Source organism: Salvelinus fontinalis, chromosome 24 (assembly GCF_029448725.1).
Source record: "Salvelinus fontinalis isolate EN_2023a chromosome 24, ASM2944872v1, whole genome shotgun sequence".
Lineage (NCBI taxonomy): Eukaryota > Metazoa > Chordata > Actinopteri > Salmoniformes > Salmonidae > Salvelinus > Salvelinus fontinalis.
This window is the reverse complement of record NC_074688.1, coordinates 13,062,126-13,083,492: the sequence shown is the minus strand read 5'-3', so window position 1 is coordinate 13,083,492 and position 21,367 is coordinate 13,062,126. Positions and strand designations below refer to the sequence as shown.

At 43.1% G+C, this 21,367-nt stretch overlaps 3 protein-coding genes and 1 non-coding gene across 4 annotated transcripts in view; all 4 read right to left on the bottom strand.

The window, feature by feature from the left end:
- LOC129821950 (mitochondrial import inner membrane translocase subunit TIM50-like) overlaps positions 1-10,986 on the bottom strand; it is a 35,077-nt gene extending 24,091 nt beyond the window's left edge. Inside the window, exons 1-3 of the mRNA XM_055879722.1 lie at positions 10,728-10,986; positions 3,250-3,409; positions 858-889 (exon numbers count right to left, since the gene is read on the bottom strand). Coding sequence (XP_055735697.1) covers positions 858-889; positions 3,250-3,409; positions 10,728-10,967 — 432 coding nt within the window. The 5' untranslated portion in view covers positions 10,968-10,986. The remainder of the gene's footprint in view (positions 1-857; positions 890-3,249; positions 3,410-10,727) is intronic.
- A 662-nt stretch (positions 10,987-11,648) lies between these two features.
- Positions 11,649-13,845, bottom strand: LOC129821952 (ras-related protein Rab-1A-like). Its single transcript, XM_055879725.1, has 6 exons — positions 13,634-13,845; positions 13,278-13,350; positions 12,969-13,064; positions 12,761-12,856; positions 12,512-12,643; positions 11,649-12,345 (listed from the first exon to the last, which is right to left on the bottom strand). Exons 1-6 carry the CDS (start codon positions 13,645-13,647, stop codon positions 12,121-12,123), a joined length of 636 nt encoding a protein of 211 aa, XP_055735700.1. The 5' UTR covers positions 13,648-13,845; the 3' UTR covers positions 11,649-12,120.
- Positions 13,846-13,933: 88 nt separating this feature from the next.
- Positions 13,934-17,725, bottom strand: LOC129821951 (uncharacterized). The gene is made up of 5 exons (XM_055879724.1): positions 17,625-17,725; positions 16,366-16,597; positions 15,686-16,150; positions 15,487-15,540; positions 13,934-15,375 (listed from the first exon to the last, which is right to left on the bottom strand). Exons 2-5 carry the CDS (start codon positions 16,502-16,504, stop codon positions 14,900-14,902), a joined length of 1,134 nt encoding a protein of 377 aa, XP_055735699.1. The 5' UTR covers positions 16,505-16,597; positions 17,625-17,725; the 3' UTR covers positions 13,934-14,899.
- Positions 17,726-18,122: 397 nt separating this feature from the next.
- On the bottom strand, positions 18,123-18,195 carry trnar-ucg (transfer RNA arginine (anticodon UCG)). The gene has a single exon. It is a non-coding gene; the product is annotated as a tRNA-Arg (tRNA).
- Between the last annotated feature and the right edge of the window lie 3,172 nt (positions 18,196-21,367).

The following is a 21,367-nucleotide window of genomic DNA, read 5'->3' as shown; positions in this document are numbered from 1 at the left end:
GCCCTGAGAAGGACGTCGCCCACCATCCTGTTCTCATTCCACACATCCTGCCCAAGCTAATGCCTCTGAAAACATTAGTGATTACAAGAGTCATCTCCGCCAACTACAGTATGTTCATCTTGAGGCAAGCTCCTTCAGTGGCTTTTGGATTATATTTTACCGTCTGATTGGGTGTAACTTATAGTAAAATGGTGATACATTGCTGTAAGCACAAGAAACCTTAATATTAGGTAAGTAGCTGGTCACCTCATGTACTATGATAAGGTTTTCATTCACAAATTGTTGAGTAAATGGACATCAATTCAGTCAGGGATCGAGAATTCACATAAAAGCTGAGCCTTGGAAAGGTGTTGCAGACTTTATGCTCCTCTGGTTCCAGAGAGGAAGCAATAGAGGATGAGAACAGGATCCTTGGACTTCTCTCACAGTGACACCCAAAGACCTCAAATTAAACACAGCTCCTCCAGTCTGCAGGGACAAGTGTGGGATCCAGCACTAAGAGGCCTGGCACACTCCACTCACAGCAGCCTGACAAGTGTGCTCTTTGAAGTAGCCACCTGCCCAGACTCACACCTCTAGTCCCTGATGTGCCTTGTGGGAAACCATACACACCGCAAGCGCTAGCTTGAACCAATTGACGAGCTACATGGGATCTACCTGAGAAGTGTGATAAGTGTGTCATTTTACGTCACCACCTTCCATTATGCACACTTTAAAACCCACTGGAACAAGCCACTGTCAGCTTGAAGTTCTACAGAAATTCATTTGGCAATCTTTCACCTCTACTTTTCAATAATTGGTCCTATAAAGGCAAAACACCATACATTCTACATCTAAACATGTTAATGACAACATACCGCGTTTCCTTGTTCATCCACTGAATTGCTACCTGTAGATAGGGAGGAAAAACACATTACTCATGATAGTATTATACATCTATTTGTTTGAAACATGAGTATTTATTGCATGCATCAGATGCCATGTGTCCACAAATCAAATTACTTCTGAAAAGCATACGGCACCGCACAATGTGTCATGTGTTTCAGAAAAGAGACAGACATCGTGAACCATTCAACCATTCCTTTTGACAAGTATGGTCATGTCTTCTACCATCCATCTAGGCTGACAGTAATGACAGAAAGTACAATAACACTGGAATATGCCAAGGAAATTAAATATTTGATTCCTAAACAGCTATTGAACAGTAACTTGATCAGAAAAGTCAGACACGCTTTAAAAACACACACACACACATACATATATATATATACATACATATACATACATATACATACATATACATATATATATATATATATATACATATACATATATATACACATATATACATATATACATATATATATACATACATACACACAGCTCAAAAAAATAAAGGGAACACTAACATAACACATCCTAGATCTGAATGAATTAAATCTTCTTATTAAATACTTTTTTCTTTACATAGTTGAATGTGCTGACTACAAAATCACACAAAAATTATCAATGGAAATCAAATTTATCAAACCATGGAGGTCTGGATTTGGAGTCACACTCAAAATTAAAGTGGAAAACCACACTACAGGCTGATCCAACTTTGATGTAATGTCCTTAAAACAAGTCAAAATGAGGCTCAGTAGTGTGTGTGGCCTCCACGTGCCTGTATGACCACCCTACAACGCCTGGGCATGCTCCTGATGAGGTGGCGGATGGTCTCCTGAGGGATCTCCTCCCAGACCTGGACTAAAGCATCCGCCAACTCCTGGACAGTCTGTGGTGCAACGTGGCGTTGGTGGAGCGAGACATGATGTCCGAGATGTGCTCAATTGGATTCAGGTCTGGGGAACGGGCGGGCCAGTCCATAGCATCAATGCCTTCCTCTTGCAGGAACTGCTGACACACTCCAGCCACATGAGGTCTAGCATTGTCTTGCATTAGGAGGAACCCAGGGCCAACCGCACCAGCATATGGTCTCACAAGGGGTCTGAGGATCTCATCTCGGTACCTAATGGCAGTCAGGCTACCTCTGGCCAGCCCATGGAGGGCTGTGCGGCCCCCCAAAGAAATGCCACCCCACACCATGACTGACCCACCGCCAAACCGGTCATGCTGGAGGATGTTGCAGGCAGCAGAACGTTCTCCACGGCGTCTCCAGACTGTCACGTCTGTCACATGTGCTCAGTGTGAACCTGCTTTCATCTGTGAAGAGCACAGGGCGCCAGTGGCGAATTTGCCAATCTTGGTGTTCTCTGGCAAATACCAAACGTCCTGCACGGTGTTGGGCTGTAAGCACAACCCCCACCTGCGGACGTCGGGCCCTCATACCACCCCCATGGAGTCTGTTTCTGACCATTTGAGCAGACACATGCACATTTGTGGCCCGCTGGAGGTAATTTTGCAGGGCTCTGGCAGTGCTCCTCCTGATCCTCCTTGCACAAAGGCGGAGGTAGCGGTCCTGCTTCTGGGTTGTTGCCCTCCTACGGCCTCCTCCACGTCTCCTGATGTACTGGCCTGTCTCCTGGTAGCGCCTCCATGCTCTGGACACTACGCTGACAGACACAGCAATCCTTCTTGCCACAGCTCGCATTGATGTGCCATCCTGGATGAGCTGCACTACCTGAGCCACTTGTGTGGGTTGTAGACTCCGTCTCATGCTACCACTAGAGTGAAAGCACCGCCAGCATTCAAAAGTGACCAAAACATCAGCCAGGAAGCATAGGAACTGAGAAGTGGTCTGTGGTCACCACCTGCAGAACCACTCCTTTATTGGGGGTGTCTTGCTAATTGCCTTTAATTTCCACCTGTTGTCTATTCCATTTGCACAACAGCATGTGAAATGTATTGTCAATCAGTCTTGCTTCCTAAGTGGACAATTTGATTTCACAGAAGTGTGATTGACTTGGAGTTACATTGTGTTGTTTAAGTGTTCCCTTTATTTTTTTGAGCAGTGTATATATTTAAACACATTTGAGAAAGACATAAGACAAGTGCAAAGAAACAGCTGATCTAACTTCTACACCATTGAGATGAGATGAAAGGCGAGTAATATACAAAATGCCCATTCACCAAAAGCTCAAAACAAGTTATCAAGAATGCACTCCTAAAAGGAAATATTCCACAGAGCAAGGAGAGGGTGTCCCAAATCACTCCACTATCTTCAGTATGACCTTCACTAGTGCTGCTGGTTAAGTGTCAGCCCTTGACATGCTGCTGCTCTGACAGAGTGGAGGGAACAGGCGGACTCACCGAATACGTACACCATGCCGACGGCACCCCCTATCCCCATCAGGCCTGCTAAACGCATCACCATCTTCTTGGCATAAGCTGTGTTCTCCTTCTGTTTCTTGTCCTCTCCCTGGTCCTGCTTCTGCTCCGAGTCCCCATCCCCCTCTGGAGGGGGCTGTCCCTGTCAATGCAAACAGCCAGGTCAGATTCCTTTATTTCCTAACACAAGCCAGCTAGACATTATATTGGGAATACATAGCTACAATACAGAATAGCTTTGAAAATAAGGAATTTTGATCATTTAAAGGGAAACGAGATTATGCATCTAGTATATCTTCCAAGATGGCATAGCAGTCAGACTTCCTTTTGTCCTCGTCGTGTCCCGTGTGTGTGTGTATATCTACACTGCTCAAAAAAATAAAGGGAACACTTAAACAACACAATGTAACTCCAAGTCAATCACACTTCTGTGAAATCAAACTGTCCACTTAGGAAGCAACACTGATTGACAATAAATTTCACATGCTGTTGTGCAAATGGAATAGACAACAGGTGGAAATTATAGGTAATTAGCAAGACCCCCCCAAAAAATGAGTGGTTCTAGAGGTGGTGACCACAGACCACTTCTCAGTTCCTATGCTTCCTGGCTGATGTTTTGGTCACTTTTGAATGCTGGCGGAGCTCTCACTCTAGTGGTAGCATGAGACGGAGTCTACAACCCACACAAGTGGCTCAGGTAGTGCAGCTCATCCAGGATGGCACATCAATGCGAGCTGTGGCAAGAAGGTTTGATGTGTCTGTCAGCGTAGTGTCCAGAGCATGGAGGCGCTACCAGGAGACAGGCCAGTACATCAGGAGACGTGGAGGAGGCCGTAGGAGGGCAACAACCCAGCAGCAGGACCGCTACCTCCGCCTTTGAGCAGGAGGCGCACTGCCAGAGCCCTGCAAAATGACCTCCAGCAGGCCACAAATGTGCATGTGTCCGCATATGGTCTCACAAGGGGTCTGAGGATCTCATCTCGGTACCTAATGGCAGTCAGGCTACCTCTGGCGAGCACATGGAGGGCTGTGCGGCCCCACAAAGAAATGCCACCCCACACCATGACTGACCCACCGCCAAACCGGTCATGCTGGAGGATGTTGCAGGCAGCAGAACGTTCTCCACGGCGTCTCCAGACTCTGTCACGTCTGTCACATGTGCTCATGTGCTTAGTGTGAACCTGCTTCCATCTGTGAAGAGCACAAGGCGCCAGTGGCGAATTTGCCAATCTTGGTGTTCTCTGGCAAATGCCAAACGTCCTGCACGGTGCTGGGCTGATAGCACAACCCCCACCTGCGGACGTCGGGCCCTCATACCACCCTCATGGAGTCTGTTTCTGACCGTTTGAGCAGACACATGCACATTTGTGGCCTGCTGGAGGTCATTTTGCAGGGCTCTGGCAGTGCTCATCCTAATCCTCCTTGCACAAAGGCGGAGGTAGCGGTCCTGCTGCTGGGTTGTTGCCCTCCTACGGCCTCTTCCACGTCTCCTGATATACTGGCCTGTCTCCTGATAGCGCCTCCATGCTCTGGACACTACGCTGACAGACACATCAAACCTTCTTGCCACAGCTCGCATTGATGTGCCATCCTGGATGAGCTGCACTACCTGAGCCACTTGTGTGGGTTGTAGACTCCGTCTCATGCTACCACTAGAGTGAGAGCACCGCCAGCGTTCAAAAGTGACCAAAACATCAGCCAGGAAGCATAGGAACTGAGAAGTGGTCTGTGGTCACCACCTGCAGAACCAGTCGTTTATTGGGGGGTGTCTTGCTAATTGCCTATAATTTCCACCTTTTGTCTATTCCATTTGCACAACAGCATGTGAAATTTATTGTCAATCAGTCTTGCTTCCTAAGTGGACAGTTTGAGTTCAAAGAAGTGTGATTGACTTGGAGTTACATTGTGTTGTTTAAGTGTTCCCTTTATTTTTTTGAGCAGTATATATATATATATATATATATATATATATATATATTTACACCTTTCTTTGCATATCTTTTATATTCCAAAAACTCAACTTCAAAACGTTTTCCTGCAACCCGCATCACCAATTACAAAAAAAGTATTATTTACCTCAAATCTGAAAATCCACAATAGAAGCTAGCCAGAAGCTAACCTGAAGCTAGCCAGAAGCTAGCCAGTTTACTGGCTAACGTTAGTATTTCAGCTAACCCCGGTTTGTGGTCATCAGCTATTCCTTTAGCTCGTTAATCTATCGCCACTTTTATACAACGCGACTCAGACCAGAACATACCGGACCTATTTTTCTCCATATGCCCGGATTTCAACCGCAAGCTCTGGACATTTACACCTTGATTTCGCAGCTAGCTAGCTGCTACCCGTGTGTCTATTGGCTTACGTCAATCCCAGAGAAAACATAAATTATCCCGGAGCTAGCCAGCTGAAGAGTTCCATCAGCCACTCCTGGGCTACAATCACCTATCCGGAACCGTTTTACTGCCAATGCGGAGCCCCACCGGGCCTTCACGACTGACTCCCGACATTATCTGCCCGAGGGAGTTATCCAACTGGCACCTCCGTCGCGACGTTACCTGAAAGCTCATCTGGGGCCCGCTAATCGTTAGCTGTCTTATCGGCTGCTATCTGAATAAGTCTATCGGACAACTTTTTCTTGGGTCACTATAAATAACTATATCTATTTTGCCAATTGGATTGATCCCCTCTACCACACGGAATCCAACTAATCTACCGACGGAAACACACAAGGCGGCTAAAAACAGACCTCCATCCTATGCTAGCTTGCTACCGATAGCCCGGCTAGCTGTCTGAATCGCCGTGACCCCAACCAACCTCTACTCACTGGACCCTTACGATCACTCGACTAAACATGCCTCTCCTTAATGTCAATATGCCTTGTCCATTGCTGTTCTGGTTAGTGTTTATTGGCTTATTTCACTGTAGAGCCTCTAGCCCTGCTCACTATACCTTATCCAACCTTTCAGTTCCACCACCCACATATGCGATGACATCACCTGGTTTCAATGATGTTTCTAGAGACAATATCTCTCTCATCACTCATTACCTAGGTTTACCTCCACTGTATTCACATCCTACCGTACCTTTGTCTGTACATTATTCCTTGAAGCTATTTTATCGCCCCCAGAAACATCCTTTTACTCTCTGTTCTAGACGACCAATTCTCATAGCTTTTAGCCGTACCCTTATCGTACTTCTCCTCTGTTCCTCTGGTGATGTAGAGGTGAATCCAGGCCCTGTAGTGCCTAGCTCCACTCCTATTCCCCAGGCGCTCTCTTTTGATGACTTCTGTAACCATAATAGCCTTGGTTTCATGCATGTTAACATTAGAAGCCTCCTCCCTAAATTTGTTTTATTCGCTGCTTTAGCACACTCTGCCAACCCGGATGTTTTAGCCGTGTCTGAATCCTGGCTTAGGAAGACCACCAAAAATTCGGACATTTTCATCCCTAACTACAACATTTTCAGACAAGATAGAACGGCCAAAGGGGGCGGTGTTGCAATCTACTGCAAAGATAGCCTGCAGAGTTCTGTCCTACTATCCAGGTCTGTTCCCAAACAATTAGAACTTCTACTTTAAAAAATCCACCACTCTAAAAACAAGTCTCTCACCGTTGCCGCCTGCTACAGACCACCCTCTGCCCCCAGCTGTGCTCTGGACACCATATGTGAACTGATTGCCCCCCATCTATCTTCAGAGCTCGTGCTGAAAAATGCTTAACACCCCAGCCATCTTACAATCTAAGCTTGATGCCCTCAATCTCAAACAAATTATCAATGAACCTACCAGGTACCACCCCAAAGCCGTAAACACGGGCACCCTCATAGATATCATCCTATATCATCCTAACCAACTTGCCCTCTAAATACACCTCTGCCGTTTTCAACCAAGATCTCAGGGACCACTGCCTCATTGCCTGCATTCGTAATGGGTCAGCGGTCAAACGACCTCCACTCATCACTGTCAAACGCTCCCTGAAACACTTCAGCGAGCAGGCCTTTCTAATCGACCTTGGCATCCTGGAAGGATATTGATCTCATCCCGTCAGTAGAGGATGCCTGGTTATTTTTTATTTTTTTATGCCTTCCTCACCATCTTAAATAAGCATGCCCCATTCAAGAAATGTAGAACCAGGAACAGATATAGCCCTTGGTTCTCTCCAGACCTGACTGCCCTTAACCAACACAAAAACATCCTATGGCGTTCTGCATTAGCATCGAACAGCCCCCGTGATATGCAACTTTTCAGGGAAGCTAGAAACCAATATACACAGGTAGTTAGAAAAGCCAAGGCTAGCTTTTTCAAGCAGAAATTTGCTTCCTGCAACAAACCCCCAAAAGCTCTGGGACACTAAAGTCCATGGAGAATAAGAACATCTCCTCCCAGCTGCCCACTGCACTGAAGATAGGAAACACTGTCACCGACAAATCCAATATAATTGAGAATTTCAATAAGCATTTTTCTACGGCTGGCCATGCTTTCCACCTGGCTACCCCCGTCAACAGCACTGCACCCCCCACAGCTACTCGCCCAAGCCTTTCTCCTTCTCCCAAATCCAGTCAGCTGATGTTCTGAAAGAGCTGCAAAATCTGGACCCCTACAAATCAGCCGGGCTAGATAATTTTATAAAGAAAGGGTCCAGATTATCTGCTGAAATTGTTGCCACCCTTATTACTAGCCTGTTCAACCTCTTTCGTGTCGTCTGAGATTCCCAAATATTGGAAAGCAGCTGCGGTCATCCCCCTCTTCAAATGGGGGGACACTCTTGACCTAAACTGCTACAGACCTATATCTATCCTACCCTGCCTTTCTAAGGTCTTCGAAAGCCAAGTCAACAAACAGATTACCGACCATTTCGAATCCCACCATACCTTCTCCGCTACGCAATCTGGTTTCAGAGCTGGTCATGGGTGCATCTCAGCCACGCTCAAGGTCCTAAACGATATCTTAACCGCCATCGATAAGAAACAATACTATGTAGCCGTATTCATTGACCTGACCAAGGCTTTCGACTCTGTCAATCACCACATCCTCATCGGCAGACTCGATAGCCTTGGTTTCTCAAATGATTGCCTCGCCTGGTTCACCAACTACTTCTCTGATAGAGTTCAGTGTGTCAAATCGGAGGGTCTGTTGTCCGGGCCTCTGGCAGTCTCTATGGGGGTGCCACAGGGTTCAATTCTTGGACCGACTCTCTTCTCTGTATACATCAATGATGTCGCTCTTGCTGCTGGTGAGTCTCTGATCCACCTCTACGCAGACGACACTATTCTGTATACTTCTGGCCCTTCTTTGTTAACACTGGAGACAGTGTTAACAACCCTCCAGGCGAGCTTCAATGCCACACAACTCTGCTTCCGTGGCCTCCAATTGCTCTAAAATACAAGTAAAACTAAATGCATGCTCTTCAACCGATCACTGCCTGCACCTGCCCGCCTGTCCAACATCACTACTCTGGACGGCTCTGACTCAGAATATGTGGACAACTACAAATACCTAGGTGTCGGGTTAGACTGTAAACTCTCCTTCCAGACTCACATCAAACATCTCCAATCCAAAGTTAAATCTAGAAATGGCTTCCTATTCCGCAACAAAGCATCCTTCACTCATGCTGCCAAACATACCCTTGTAAAACTGACCATCCTAGCAATCCGAGACTTCGGTGATGTCATTTACAAAATAGCCTCCAATACCCTACTCAATAAATTGGATGCAGTCTATCACAGTGCCATCCGTTTTGTCACCAAAGCCCCAAATACTACCCACCACAGCGACCTGTACACTCTCGTTGGCTGGCCCTCGCTTCATACCCGTCGCCAAACCCACTGGCTCCAGGTCATCTACAAGACCCTGCTAGGTAAAGTCCCCCCTTATCTCAGCTCGCTGGTCACCATAGCAGCACCCACCTGTTGCACGCGCTCCTGCAGGTATATCTCTCTGGTCACTCCCAAAGCCAATTTCTCATTTGGCCGCCTCTCCTTCCAGTTCTCTGCTGCCAATGATTGGAACAAACTACAAAAATCTCTGGAAACACTTATCTCCCTCACTAGCTTTAAGCACCAGCTGTCAGAGCAGCTCATAGATTACTGCACCTGTACATAGCCCATCTATAATTTAGCCCAAATAACTACCTCTTTCCCTACTGTATTTATTGATTTTGAACCCCATTATTTATATCTCTACTTTGCACATTCTTCCACTGCAAATCAACCATTCCAGTGTTGTACTTGCTATATTGTATTTACTTCGCCACCATGGCCTTTTTTTGCCTTTACCTCACATTGTATATAGACTTATTTTTCTACTGTATTACTGACTGTATGTTTGTTTTACTCCATGTGTAACTGTGTTGTTGTATGTGTCGAACTGCTTTGCTTTATCTTGGCCAGGTCGCAATTGTAAATCTCAACTTGTCTACCTGGTTAAATAAAGGTGAAATAAATAAACAAATATGCCGGTAGCTAGTGCCAAATCAAACTAACTCAGCGACGTAAGACATTAGTCATAGATTCGAAAGATTTAGAGATTCAATTTAAAGTAAAATATCCTGCACTGTTATTAAACTGTGACAATAAGATTAATCAGTGTGCGTGCAGGAAATGCATTGGGGGCGTGGAGGGTATACCTGACCTTCAAAAATCTTATAAAAAACTTTGACAGATACCATATATCTAATGTAATGTTAGACTTGTACATAAGCCTTGATGTGTGAAAAATAAATAGATGGTGGCTGAAAATGGGAGTATAAGCGCATAGCTAGCTGTATATCTAGGTAAAGCTAGTTAGCTAACGTTCCTTGGCTAACGTTAGGTGATGAATCCACTTGGTAGCTAGCTGGCTAGTATCATGCTATAAGGCTAGTTTATCTCCTGGAATATTCCTGGATGTGTGACATGTGAAAGTAAGCTGGTGATTAGCTAACGTTACCTAGCTAGTTAGTTAACGTTAACTCACTGGCAATTGAAAACAAAGATATGTAGCTTAACTAGATAATTATTACAGCTAGTAGCAAAGGCAATGTTGGTAGGCTAGCTAGCTGACTGGATACAGCCAGTTGGGATGACAGTGTTATCTGGGATCCTTGGGACGTCACTACCTAATTGAAGGTGAAATGTAAATGGTTTAGCTCAGTGTTAGGGTATGGGTTAAGGTTAGGTTTTATGGTCAACGATCCCGAATTGGGATGGCAGGATAGCCTAGCTCAACATGCTAAATCAGGGAATATATTAGTTCAGCAAATAATGGGGTGTAAATGGTAAAAAAAAAAAAATAGTATTGTGAGAGACCCGGAGGTTCAACAAACTGGAAATGACAACTCATGAAAACCAAACCAGCTAATTGATTAAGTGTTTCTTTGGCTTTTCTGTAGCATTTCTTGTTAAAATTATGTATATCTTGCTAACGTTACCTAACCAAGCATGGAGGAATATCAGTTAGTCAGCTAGCTAGCTTGACTCACCTGACTCTTCTGTTGCTGCTGAAGCCTCTCTTGTAAGATTGCTTGAGCGAGTCCACCTGTAGCACTGCCATCTCCTGTTGGCGGCTTCTCCGTGGAAAGTGCCCGAATCAAGTCCACCCCCGTGGAGTTGGAACCCCCTCTCCCTCCGTTCCTGAGCCTGAGGAGGCCCCTGCTCGCCCGGACACACATGGGGAACATCGACGTTGCCGACATCTTGAATGGGACAGAACCGGTGAACATAGCGCGAGTGAAAAGGACAAACGCACCTGATTGGCTTATGCTACTCTGAGCGACAGCCATAAAGTGCAATAAAAATCGTTAAAGATCACGTGGAACAAAATAGGGCGGTATTTACAGCCTTTTCTCCAATCGAAACAAAGATGTCGTTGACCTTCGAATACAACCCAAAATGTCCATCATTACTGATGGCAGTGCCCAAAGTCTGTTAAAAATACATCCCTGACCTGTAGGCTTTTACAGAACGGCAGTTTGTATACTGTAATACAACAAAGTGTATTTTATATTCCTGTACAACTATTATTCCCTTCGACCAGTGTAAGTTATAAGACATGGCTTAGTTTGCACAACTTTTAGGCCCCTGTTCATTGCCATACTTTCTTATTTTCATGTTGCTTCTATTTTGCTTTTCTATATCTAATATTCATGACCACCAGAGGGCAGCCATAACAACACAGTTGCATCTGCTTTAGGTTATGTGTGTTGCATCCACAGATATAGAACGATTCTATTTCTATGGTTGCACCTACGGACCAGGGATGATTTGCAACTGTTGTACCTGTGCACCACTATTTGTGGACATTATTTTAAGGGATCAGTTGATCAAATTGTTCCTATACATCAACAAGTTTCAACTAAGTGTATTATGCATAAAAACAATGAAGAAAACAAATTAAGCCGCAAATATATAATTTATTGTCTTCATTAAACAACAAATGTTAATCAAAAAGTGTTTAACACAAGAAAAAATTACTTGTTGACCACCCGTGGTAACCAAAACAATCAGTTCTTCACAAATGTTACAGATAAAATTACACCCTAAATTCAACTTACAAGTTCAAAGCATCAAGCAAACATCCACCTACCCCACATGGGTAAATCAACTGTTGTCTTTTGTCACATGTTCGATACCTAGGCCATTCAAAGGTAGCACGGTTGCTGTCTGTGTTCAGCTATTACATTAGAATGGTACCCAGACTAATTCAAAGGGTGCCTTACAGCAGGCCACATTCTATGCACTGTTGGAACAGGCTACCGCATAACTATTGCATAGCTGTTCTCACAAGGATCAATTACCATCTCTGAACAAAACAAAAGGAAATTAAGATAGTGTTGAAACTCATTGATTCTCTTATTCTGTATTTTGTGTATGGCATTAGCAACAAGAATTCCCCTCCTCTGCGGCAGCCTCATCTTTCCCCCCGGGCCAAAGGGGTGCACTGTTTATCTTGTTGCCCACTTTAGCAGCCTCACTCTGAACACCATCACTTCCAACACGCTTCTGTATTTCAGAGGCCATGGTTAAAAATGATTTCTCTACATTATCAGCATTTTTCGCACTGGTCTCCAGGAATGGAATCTTTAGAGATGAAGCAAATTCCTGAAGCAATCGTACCAAGAAAAAGAGAGCGCAGAATTTTATGACATTTATCACAACACAATGCAACAAAAGCACAATACCTATGATTGACAGTAATTTGTAGTTAATGAGGAATCTATTGTGCATTGGTGACACAAGCATTTAATGAATGAGAACAGACACTTACTTGACCAGTGGCAGAGTCCACTACCTTTTTAGAGACCAAGTCACACTTGTTTCCCACAAGCAACTTGGAGACATTTTCACACGCATAGCGGTCAATCTCCTCCAACCACTGCTTCACGTTGTTAAAGGACTCCTGGCAAAATAGTTGAAATCTTGTACATATAGTTTTCTCTCTAACTCTGGTACATTGCGATGCAATAGACGGTCAATCCAGCCCATAGCGACGAAGTGTTCAAATATACTGTATTACCTGATCAGTGACATCATATACAATGATGATCCCATGTGCTCCTCTGTAGTAGCTGGATGTGATGGTCCGGAACCTCTCTTGTCCAGCTGTGTCCCACTAAGAGAGATAGATCAAACAGTTTGAATTTACAAACAATCCTTACCACATCCCCATCACCAAACGGTACAAATGGCACTATGCAGAGTTTGTCTTGTAAATATGTACTTACAATTTGTAATTTGACAGTCTTCTGTTCCATTTCAATCGTTCTGATCTTAAAGTCGACCCCAATTGTGCTGATGTAGCTCTCTGTGTAGGTGTCATCCTGAGGAGTAGAGACCACTGAGCAGTTTTATTATTTACAATGGGCGAATGGGCTGAACAAACCTTCAAACAGTGGTTAATTACTGGGTTGGATGACATTTTGCAGTGTCCTTTCCACAAAGGAAATAGCCTTTGCTTCTGTTTGCACTAGACTCATTGCTATATGGAACAACACCAAAAATTGTGTGTATTCTTTTTTTAACACAATGCCTACCGCAAACCGCAAGAGCAGGCAAGACTTGCCGACACCAGAGTCTCCTATAAGAAGCAGCTTGAACAGGTAGTCACTGAGGAAGACATTACATTATTATTTAGGTTGATTATATCAAGTAGGTTAAAAAAATAAACACACCATTGATAGAGCTAACATGCACTATGGTTATTGCATACAAAGCAACAAAAAAACGTGTCCCAAGTTCAGAGAGCATTTTTTTCTCCCACAAACCTTTAACTGTAGCTACAATGTTATCCAAGACAATAGCCTACCTAAACATGACACCACATCCTACTTCGACAACCGTACATATAATACTACAATGACATTGTCACTCACAACTCATAACTACTTACTATTCAGGATTCATGGCCAGATATCTGGATCCAGAGGGTAGAACGTAAAAGAAAAGGAATACAACTGTGAACAGAACGTCTGTGTTACCTTTGGCTTTTCACAGATGCATTGTTTCCGTCCTTCAGAGGGCAAACAGCACCAGCACCTTGTATGATGAGCCGGGAGTCCTATCATTTATTAAAGCCTAAGATCATGTTTCAATGTGGTCAGTACCTGAGTCTTAAAGCTGTAGCCTGGTTAAGCTTCAGAAATGACTGATCACAGATCCCATACATTCATGCGCTGCCTCCAGGAACAAATAAGTTAAAAACAGGTTGTTTTATTCTCAAGATTTGGTTGAAGGAGTCACACATTACATGTTAGAGTACAGTAGTCTAGAGTATGTTTTAAAAATCATTCAGTCTGGAAAAACAAAAAGTTCATTGAAGTTCAGTGAAAAGGGTTACTTTTTCATAAAAACACAACTCTTCAGCATTGACAAAATATAACTCAAAACTTTTCTAAAAAGTTCGACACTCATAATTTAAACTCAATACAAAATGAAAATACATTAAATTGAAGTGCAAATGCTACAAATATGGCCAGTTTCTATTTAGTCGTCTTGTAGTTGTAGTGGGATTTATTGCCCGTTTGAAAACCAAACCACCTAACCTTTGGATAGTAATGACAGAGGTTGGCAGATCAAAACTCACTCATACTTTCCACATGTACGTGCTGCTCTTTTTCTTAGTCATCTAATTAATTTGACCCAAATTAATCTATAAATGTGGCTGGTTATGCTTGGAATGTGTGTGGATGACCGGTCATTGCATACTTGTTAGAGGAAGCCTGCAAATGAGGCTATGTAAAACAAAATAGGAGCAGATCAACAGTTCGCTTACACTCGGAAAGCGTTTTTAGAGTATTGCACAAGTTTTTCTCTGACAAAAATACTTGCAATGTCCAGTCTTGTTTCATTCAGTAAAAAAAAAATAATACAAAAAATATGATTTACAATAATTCTGGAACCATGACACGTGGATGCATTGCTCTTTATCATCAAAAGTAGCAAACCAGTCACTGGTTAGAAAGCTCATCTCCAGTATATAAAGATATTCATAATTTTATTTGGGCTTCCTGCTATTCAGTACTCTCTATACTAGTGGCAGCATACTCATTCTCAAGGTGAATCAGCAAATAGTATTAATGACATGATCTCAGTCCACGGGCAAGCACTTCACAGGTAGGGTCCGTGTGTGTGTTGTGTTCTGTAGGTGAACTGGGAGTTAAGGCGGTGGGTGGCCGTTGACCTTGTCCCGCAGGAGAGCCAGGGCATTGGTGGAGAAGTCTCGCAGGACGCTCACAGTCTCTCGCTGCATCTGCAGGGAATCGCGTACAAACTCCTGCTGCGACTCCACCAGCTGCTGTACGGACTGGGCCAGGGCCCCCAGAGACCCCGACACGGCCCCTAGCAGGGCAGTAGTGGCCTGCTGCTCCTTGAGACTGAGGGAGGCACTGTGTGCTAGCTGCTTCCGGATTGCCCCCTGCCTCATGACTGACCCTGTAGAGGTGGAAGAGGAGAGAGCAGGGAGAAAGGAAGAGGAGGGAGCTGGGTGGGATGACGAGGAGGTAGCCATGGAGGAAGACACAGCGGTGGAAGAGGCAGCGAATCTGGAGTAGGTGCGACGAGGCTCAGCAGGAGGGCGGAAGGAGCCCATGTGCCGCGGCTCCTCTTCCAGGTCCTCAAATCCCAGACTGTCGTCTATGGGCAATACACAAACACGATGTGAATACACACACAATTCATAGATGCATAATTATACAGAAACCTAACACGTTTACCAAAAACAAAATGAAAGAGAAAGAGTTTTACCTTCATCGACTGGTTTCATGAATGAAAAATCATGAGATGACTGAGAAGGATCCCCTAAAAGGACAATAGAAATATATGACAAAGAAGATAATAATAATCAATACAACATGTGAATAGAGTGTGTTGAATGCATGAGTGTTGGGGAGAAAGAGTTCATGAGAAACAGAAAAACATTGTTCTGAATACAGGAAAGACTCACGGCCAAATGGCATCTGAGAGAACATGCCAATATCTTTATCCGGAGTTGAGAAAGGAGACATAGACGAGCCCATCGCGTGGGGGCTGGTGACAGGCATAGCCATGTGATGAAGACCAGCCATACCATTAGAGGTGCCAGAGGAGCGAGTCGACATCTCTGACATGTCACCAAAGTCATTCTCCTCAGGTTCATCATTCATACTGCCCATGGTGGCCTTGTTCGGAGGGGACATGGATAGTATCTCGTGCACCATTTTCTCCACCGGCGACAGGTTCTGGGAGATACGGACACCGTTAGGCCCTCGCATGGCCACCATCCTACGCTTGGCATCACACTTTAGGTCCGCCCACTTCTTGACGATCTCCATGACCTCCCGTTGGCACTCGCTAATTTTGTTGATGCGAATCGCGATGTCTGCCCATGTTCGCTTCCTCAGGTCTGACGAGGCGCCTTGGTTGAACTTGCCTGTGGTGGGTGACAAAGGCAGATAATAGCACACCAATTAATAAAAGGCAAGCAGAGAACAAGAGACAAACAAATGCAAAGCGAACATATGTCTATTTTGAGTGCTTCATGCTGATCATGACCAAAGGCTTCACACATTACCATGTATAAACTTCGTAAATGTATCATATCCATGTCATTTGTGCCCACAGTACACACTAAGTGGAGGTACTTACTTACGAGGATGTGCCTGTTTCTTTTGACTTCAGTCAAAAGCAGAAGGACTTCATCGAAGGTGAAGCGTGACTTCCTTTTCTTCATGGGCAAGTTGCCCCCAAGTTCCTCTATTTCGCTATAGGTGAATTTAAAATTCATGTTGCACTCCTAACAGCCCTTGGCCTGTCCTGTTTACACACCCTAGAGATAACCACCTATACCTGAGAGGGCACCACCCCTGGCACTGCCAGCCTGCAGGAGAGAACAAAATGTTAAACACACCACTGATAGGAATTCCTGTGTAAAACAAATATATTATTGTTATAAGAGACTATGTAGCTCAGTTCGTAGAGCATGGTGCTTGCAACGCCAGGGTAGTAGGTTTGATTACCGGGACCATACCTGCGTAAAAATGTATGCACACGTCTAAGTTGGTATGGATAAAAGCGTCTGCTAAATGGCATATATTATTTATTATTATGCATATATTATAGAATAAAGGAAAGAGTGCATTGAATTTTTTAAATGTTTGGGTAAGATTTTGTTCCGTGGGAAAATAATATGCCGTAATCAATGGGTAGACCAGGGATCCATCCCTAAGTGTGCCTAAAACATGACTTCTGTAATGCATCAACTTCTTTATTAAAAAATTGTAGGCTAGGCATACATTCCAGTAGTCAGGACACCATTACTATTGCCAATAATACCTGACAATTGACATAATAGTTCGTTGTAAAAAAAATAAAACAACTCTGCATGGGAATTAAATGTGGGTACGTCTTTAAATGAACCATTCGTATAATTAGCAGCTTCAATCTTACACTCTCTTGCTAGGCCAATGAGCATTATGCTTCCTGGTTCTTTGTTGAGCCCCCCTTGTGTACTCTACGCTGAATGTAGCCAACTACACTATTTTGCGGTACTTCGAAGGCCAGTGTTTTCAAATACGGTAAACGTGCATCCTGCCATGCAACAAAGGGGACAAAATACAAATTTGAAAACGAACAGAGATCTTTACAAATTTGTTGTGGATAAATTGCTAAGCCAATAACGCGCTTTTCCTACGCATTCTGCCTAGCTAGCTACCATTTTGAAGGAACGTTAGTTAATGTCGGTCGCTAACGAGCTAACGCTAGCTAGCTAACGTAGGTCGTCCGCGTTTTTTGCAGATTGTTTATAGATATAGAAACTTTAACTAGCTTAGTAATTAATCACATTGACAAAAGAGTTAGCAACAACAAATGTGAAGTTGTGATTCATTGGATATAGCAGGAATTACCAATAGAGTGACGAATGTTTTTTTTTCTCCTCTTGCAGTGCAGCTTCATAAACTTCGCACAGACGACGAGAAGAACGCTGAGTTGCGCAGACTCTGATCGCGCATTTTCCATGACCTACAGGCGGCCACGAGCGCAACATTACGAAATCTTACCAGAATACGAATTTGGTATGATGCCAGGAATGGCCACATTACAGTTCAACGTGCATCAATCACTGCTACTATTGTTACATAATAACGTACAGTCATTGATTGAACGAGTACACACCCTGTGGTGACATCTCAACCAAATCATGTTGCTACTAAAACATATGACGGCCTTAAATATTAGGCTACCGAATTGTACGAATATAGCATACACGAGCGGAAATCGGTCGCTAATCAATCTAAAACAAAATAGGCTCAATGTCAATAAACCTATATTTTCTTGGCTACAAGAGACATGACACGTTACTTATGTAGTGACATTGGCAACATATCTAAAGAAGTAAAGCTAAACGACCACGAAGGGACTCGAACCCTCAATCTTCTGATTCGAAGTCAGACGCCTTATCCATTAGGCCACGCGGTCTACAAAAAGGATCACAATCACTTGCTATTTAAGGCTAGCTATGGAACAAAACCTACCATTATTATCATAAAGAATCATGCATATTTTAAATATGACATTAATTTAATCATTTCTATACAGGATTACAATATCAGTCCATATGTATCTTGTATACAAATTATATGAATTATTCAGTTTGAAGTTAGCAAATTAACACCACAACATCAGAGGGATGCAATAAGGGGAGGATGTGGGTCTAGTGTGGGTCTAGCCTACTTGATGTTATGACAGTTAGGAAATTGTGTAATGGAAACCAAGTTTGACATCAGCTATATTGAAGTGCTAATATAGTCTTAACGAAAACTCAAACATGTCAATTGCTAGATACATTTAGATGTAAGTCCAGTTCACAATATCAACACAACCTACATGGGAGAATCCAGTCTGCCATTAAGCAACTGTTGAGTTAAATAAATAAAAATGAAAACTGAGCTATAAAGTGCATTTAAAAAAACTATTGTCATCATTGACAGATTAACTTCGTTAAAGTGTTCAAAGCAAAGCAGACACAGAATGTTGATTCCTTCCCAATTTCTTTAGTCTGCCTGGTGACCACAAATAAATAAGCATCTCACGGTAAGGTCTACTACACCTGTTGTATTCAGCGCATGTGACAATAACATTTGATTTGAACAAGCATAGCAACTAAATTCCACTGATGCTGACTTCTGCATCGAAAGGGGACTATGGAGCCAGAAACCTGCCAAAAGGTTGAATGTACAATACTGTAATGACCCTGGGTTTATAATCGCGGAAATCGACTCTGCCGCACGAGCATGCTTTTGCGGCACAGTCGATAGCGCGCTGTACCTCGGGCTAGGAGGTCGAGGGTTCGAGACCTGCTCCCTGCTGTTTCATTACATTGGTGTCAGAAGTGATCGGACCTTGCATCCACGACAGTGCGTGTGCTTGGCCGGTGAGCGCGTTCCTGTAAGACGTAGAGTCGCAAGCTAGCGCGAGGACGCGCTCTTTGAAAGGTGGGAGTTGTGTAACGACCCTGGGTTTATAAGCGCGGAAATCGACTCTGCCACACGAGCATGCTTTTGCAGCACAGTCGATAGCACGCCGGACCTCGGGCTAGGAGGTCGAGGGTTCTAGACCTGCTCCCTACTGTTTCATTACAATACCATTCGAAAGTGTGGGGTCACTTAGAAATGTCCTTGTTTTTGAAAGAAAAGCAACATTTTTGTCCATTAAAATAACATCAAATTGATCAGAAATACAGTGTAGACATTGTTAATGTTGTAAATTACTATTGTAGCTGGAAACGGCTGATATATTAAATGAAATATCTACATATGCGTACAGAGGCCCATTATCAGCAACCATCACTCCTGTGTTCCAATGGCACGTTGTGATAGCTAATCCAAGTTTATCATCTTAAAAGGCTAATTGATCATTAGAAAACTCTTTTGCAATTATGTTAGCACAGCTGAAAACTGTTGTTCTGATTAAAGAAGCAATAAAACTGTCCGCATTTAGACTAGTTGATTATCTGGAGCATCAGTATTTGTGGGTTGGATTACAGGCTCAAAACGGCCAGAAACAAAGACTTTCTTCTGAAACTCGTCAGTCTATTCTTGTTCTGTAGATTGCTTAGGGCTAACAAGATAAAGGTAAACTGTGCAGGCAAGGAGATTAAATCTAAAACAAGTGTATCTTGTATCTTGGTGTGTCCCTAGATCAATTCCTTTCTGGAGACCTGATTGCTGCCAAAATTCTTTCTAAAATGGCAAACAAATTGACATTTTATATATCGTAACACTAGATATTTTAACATCAAAGTGAAGAAAATGCTTGTTTCAACCTTGATTCCATGTCATTTTGATTATGTCTGCTCTGCTTGGTATAGTGGGCTATCAAAAAAGCGGAAAAAGAGAATGCAGGTCATGCAAAATAAGGTTATCAGGTATCTGCTGAATGTCCCCCCCAGGACCACATAGGGGTACAGGAGTTCTGGGAGGTGGGCTTGTTGCCTTTGGAGTCCAGAGTGAACCAACTTAAACTCAATCATATGTTTGACATCTTAAATGATCGTGCCCTAGGTTATATGAAAAACCACATTGATATGGTCTATAACCAACACAGTTACAATACCAGAGCTAGTGTTATGTCTTGTAAAATCAGTACTGCGTAAGAGTAAACAGTACTGCGAGGAGCACATTTTTCTATATAGGAATTTGTCTATGGAATAGCTTCCCCCTGGAGATCAAGCAAAGAAAAAGTAGAAATTGCTTTAAAAAGCAGGCAAAGGTTTTAATTTGTACAAGGTTGTCTAAGTAAGAGAAACCACTCCACTGCCCCTTGTGACCCCTACTGCTGGTCAGGTGTATTGATTTGAAGGATCGGTATGATGTGCAATGGATAGATTGTTTTAATGCGAAATTAATATGGTTGATTTTTAAGGTAAGGGGGAAAGTGTAGTGAATAGGGCCACTTTTTAGGATGTCTGAATAAATTAATGTATTTATTGTTGTTTGTAATTTTGTCTTGCCTTTTAATTATAATATGTGCTATTGTTTTTACCATTGAGAACCACTTTGGAAACAAGTGATTTAATTCATACTTTCAAGTGATATCCTCTGGGTCCACATCGTACATTTTGTTGTATATGTCTGTTACCCAAAGTAAATTCAATTCAATACCAGTAGATGACGTAGAATAGGCTTGGGCTTTCAGGAAATGACTTGTGTGAGAATGATAAAGACACAGAAGAGCCTTGTCTAGAATAACCGCCTGAACTGCAAAATAGAAAGTAAATGTGATTTAGGCCTATTCCACTATCTAAATATGCTATGCTGTTGTGTGATATTTAATGGCCATATAATTGCATAATTAATTTTTATAGCTATTGGGCTATTGTGGTGGTTATGTAACCTAATGAATCAAACTTTTCTCAGTATTTGGGAGCACTGACTGTAGGTCTTATATTAGGCATTCTGACTGTTGTATTAGTGAATTCCACTCTGTATTTAGGCTTGTTATAGCCATTTGCATTGCACAAACCCATCACGCAGATGCTATATCCATATCAATAAATGAGACAAAATGAAATATTGATTAAGTCTTGGCTATAACCTGTCCTGATTGAAATAGTCTTGACCATTTGGGACCCCTTGGCTATCTAAAGCTT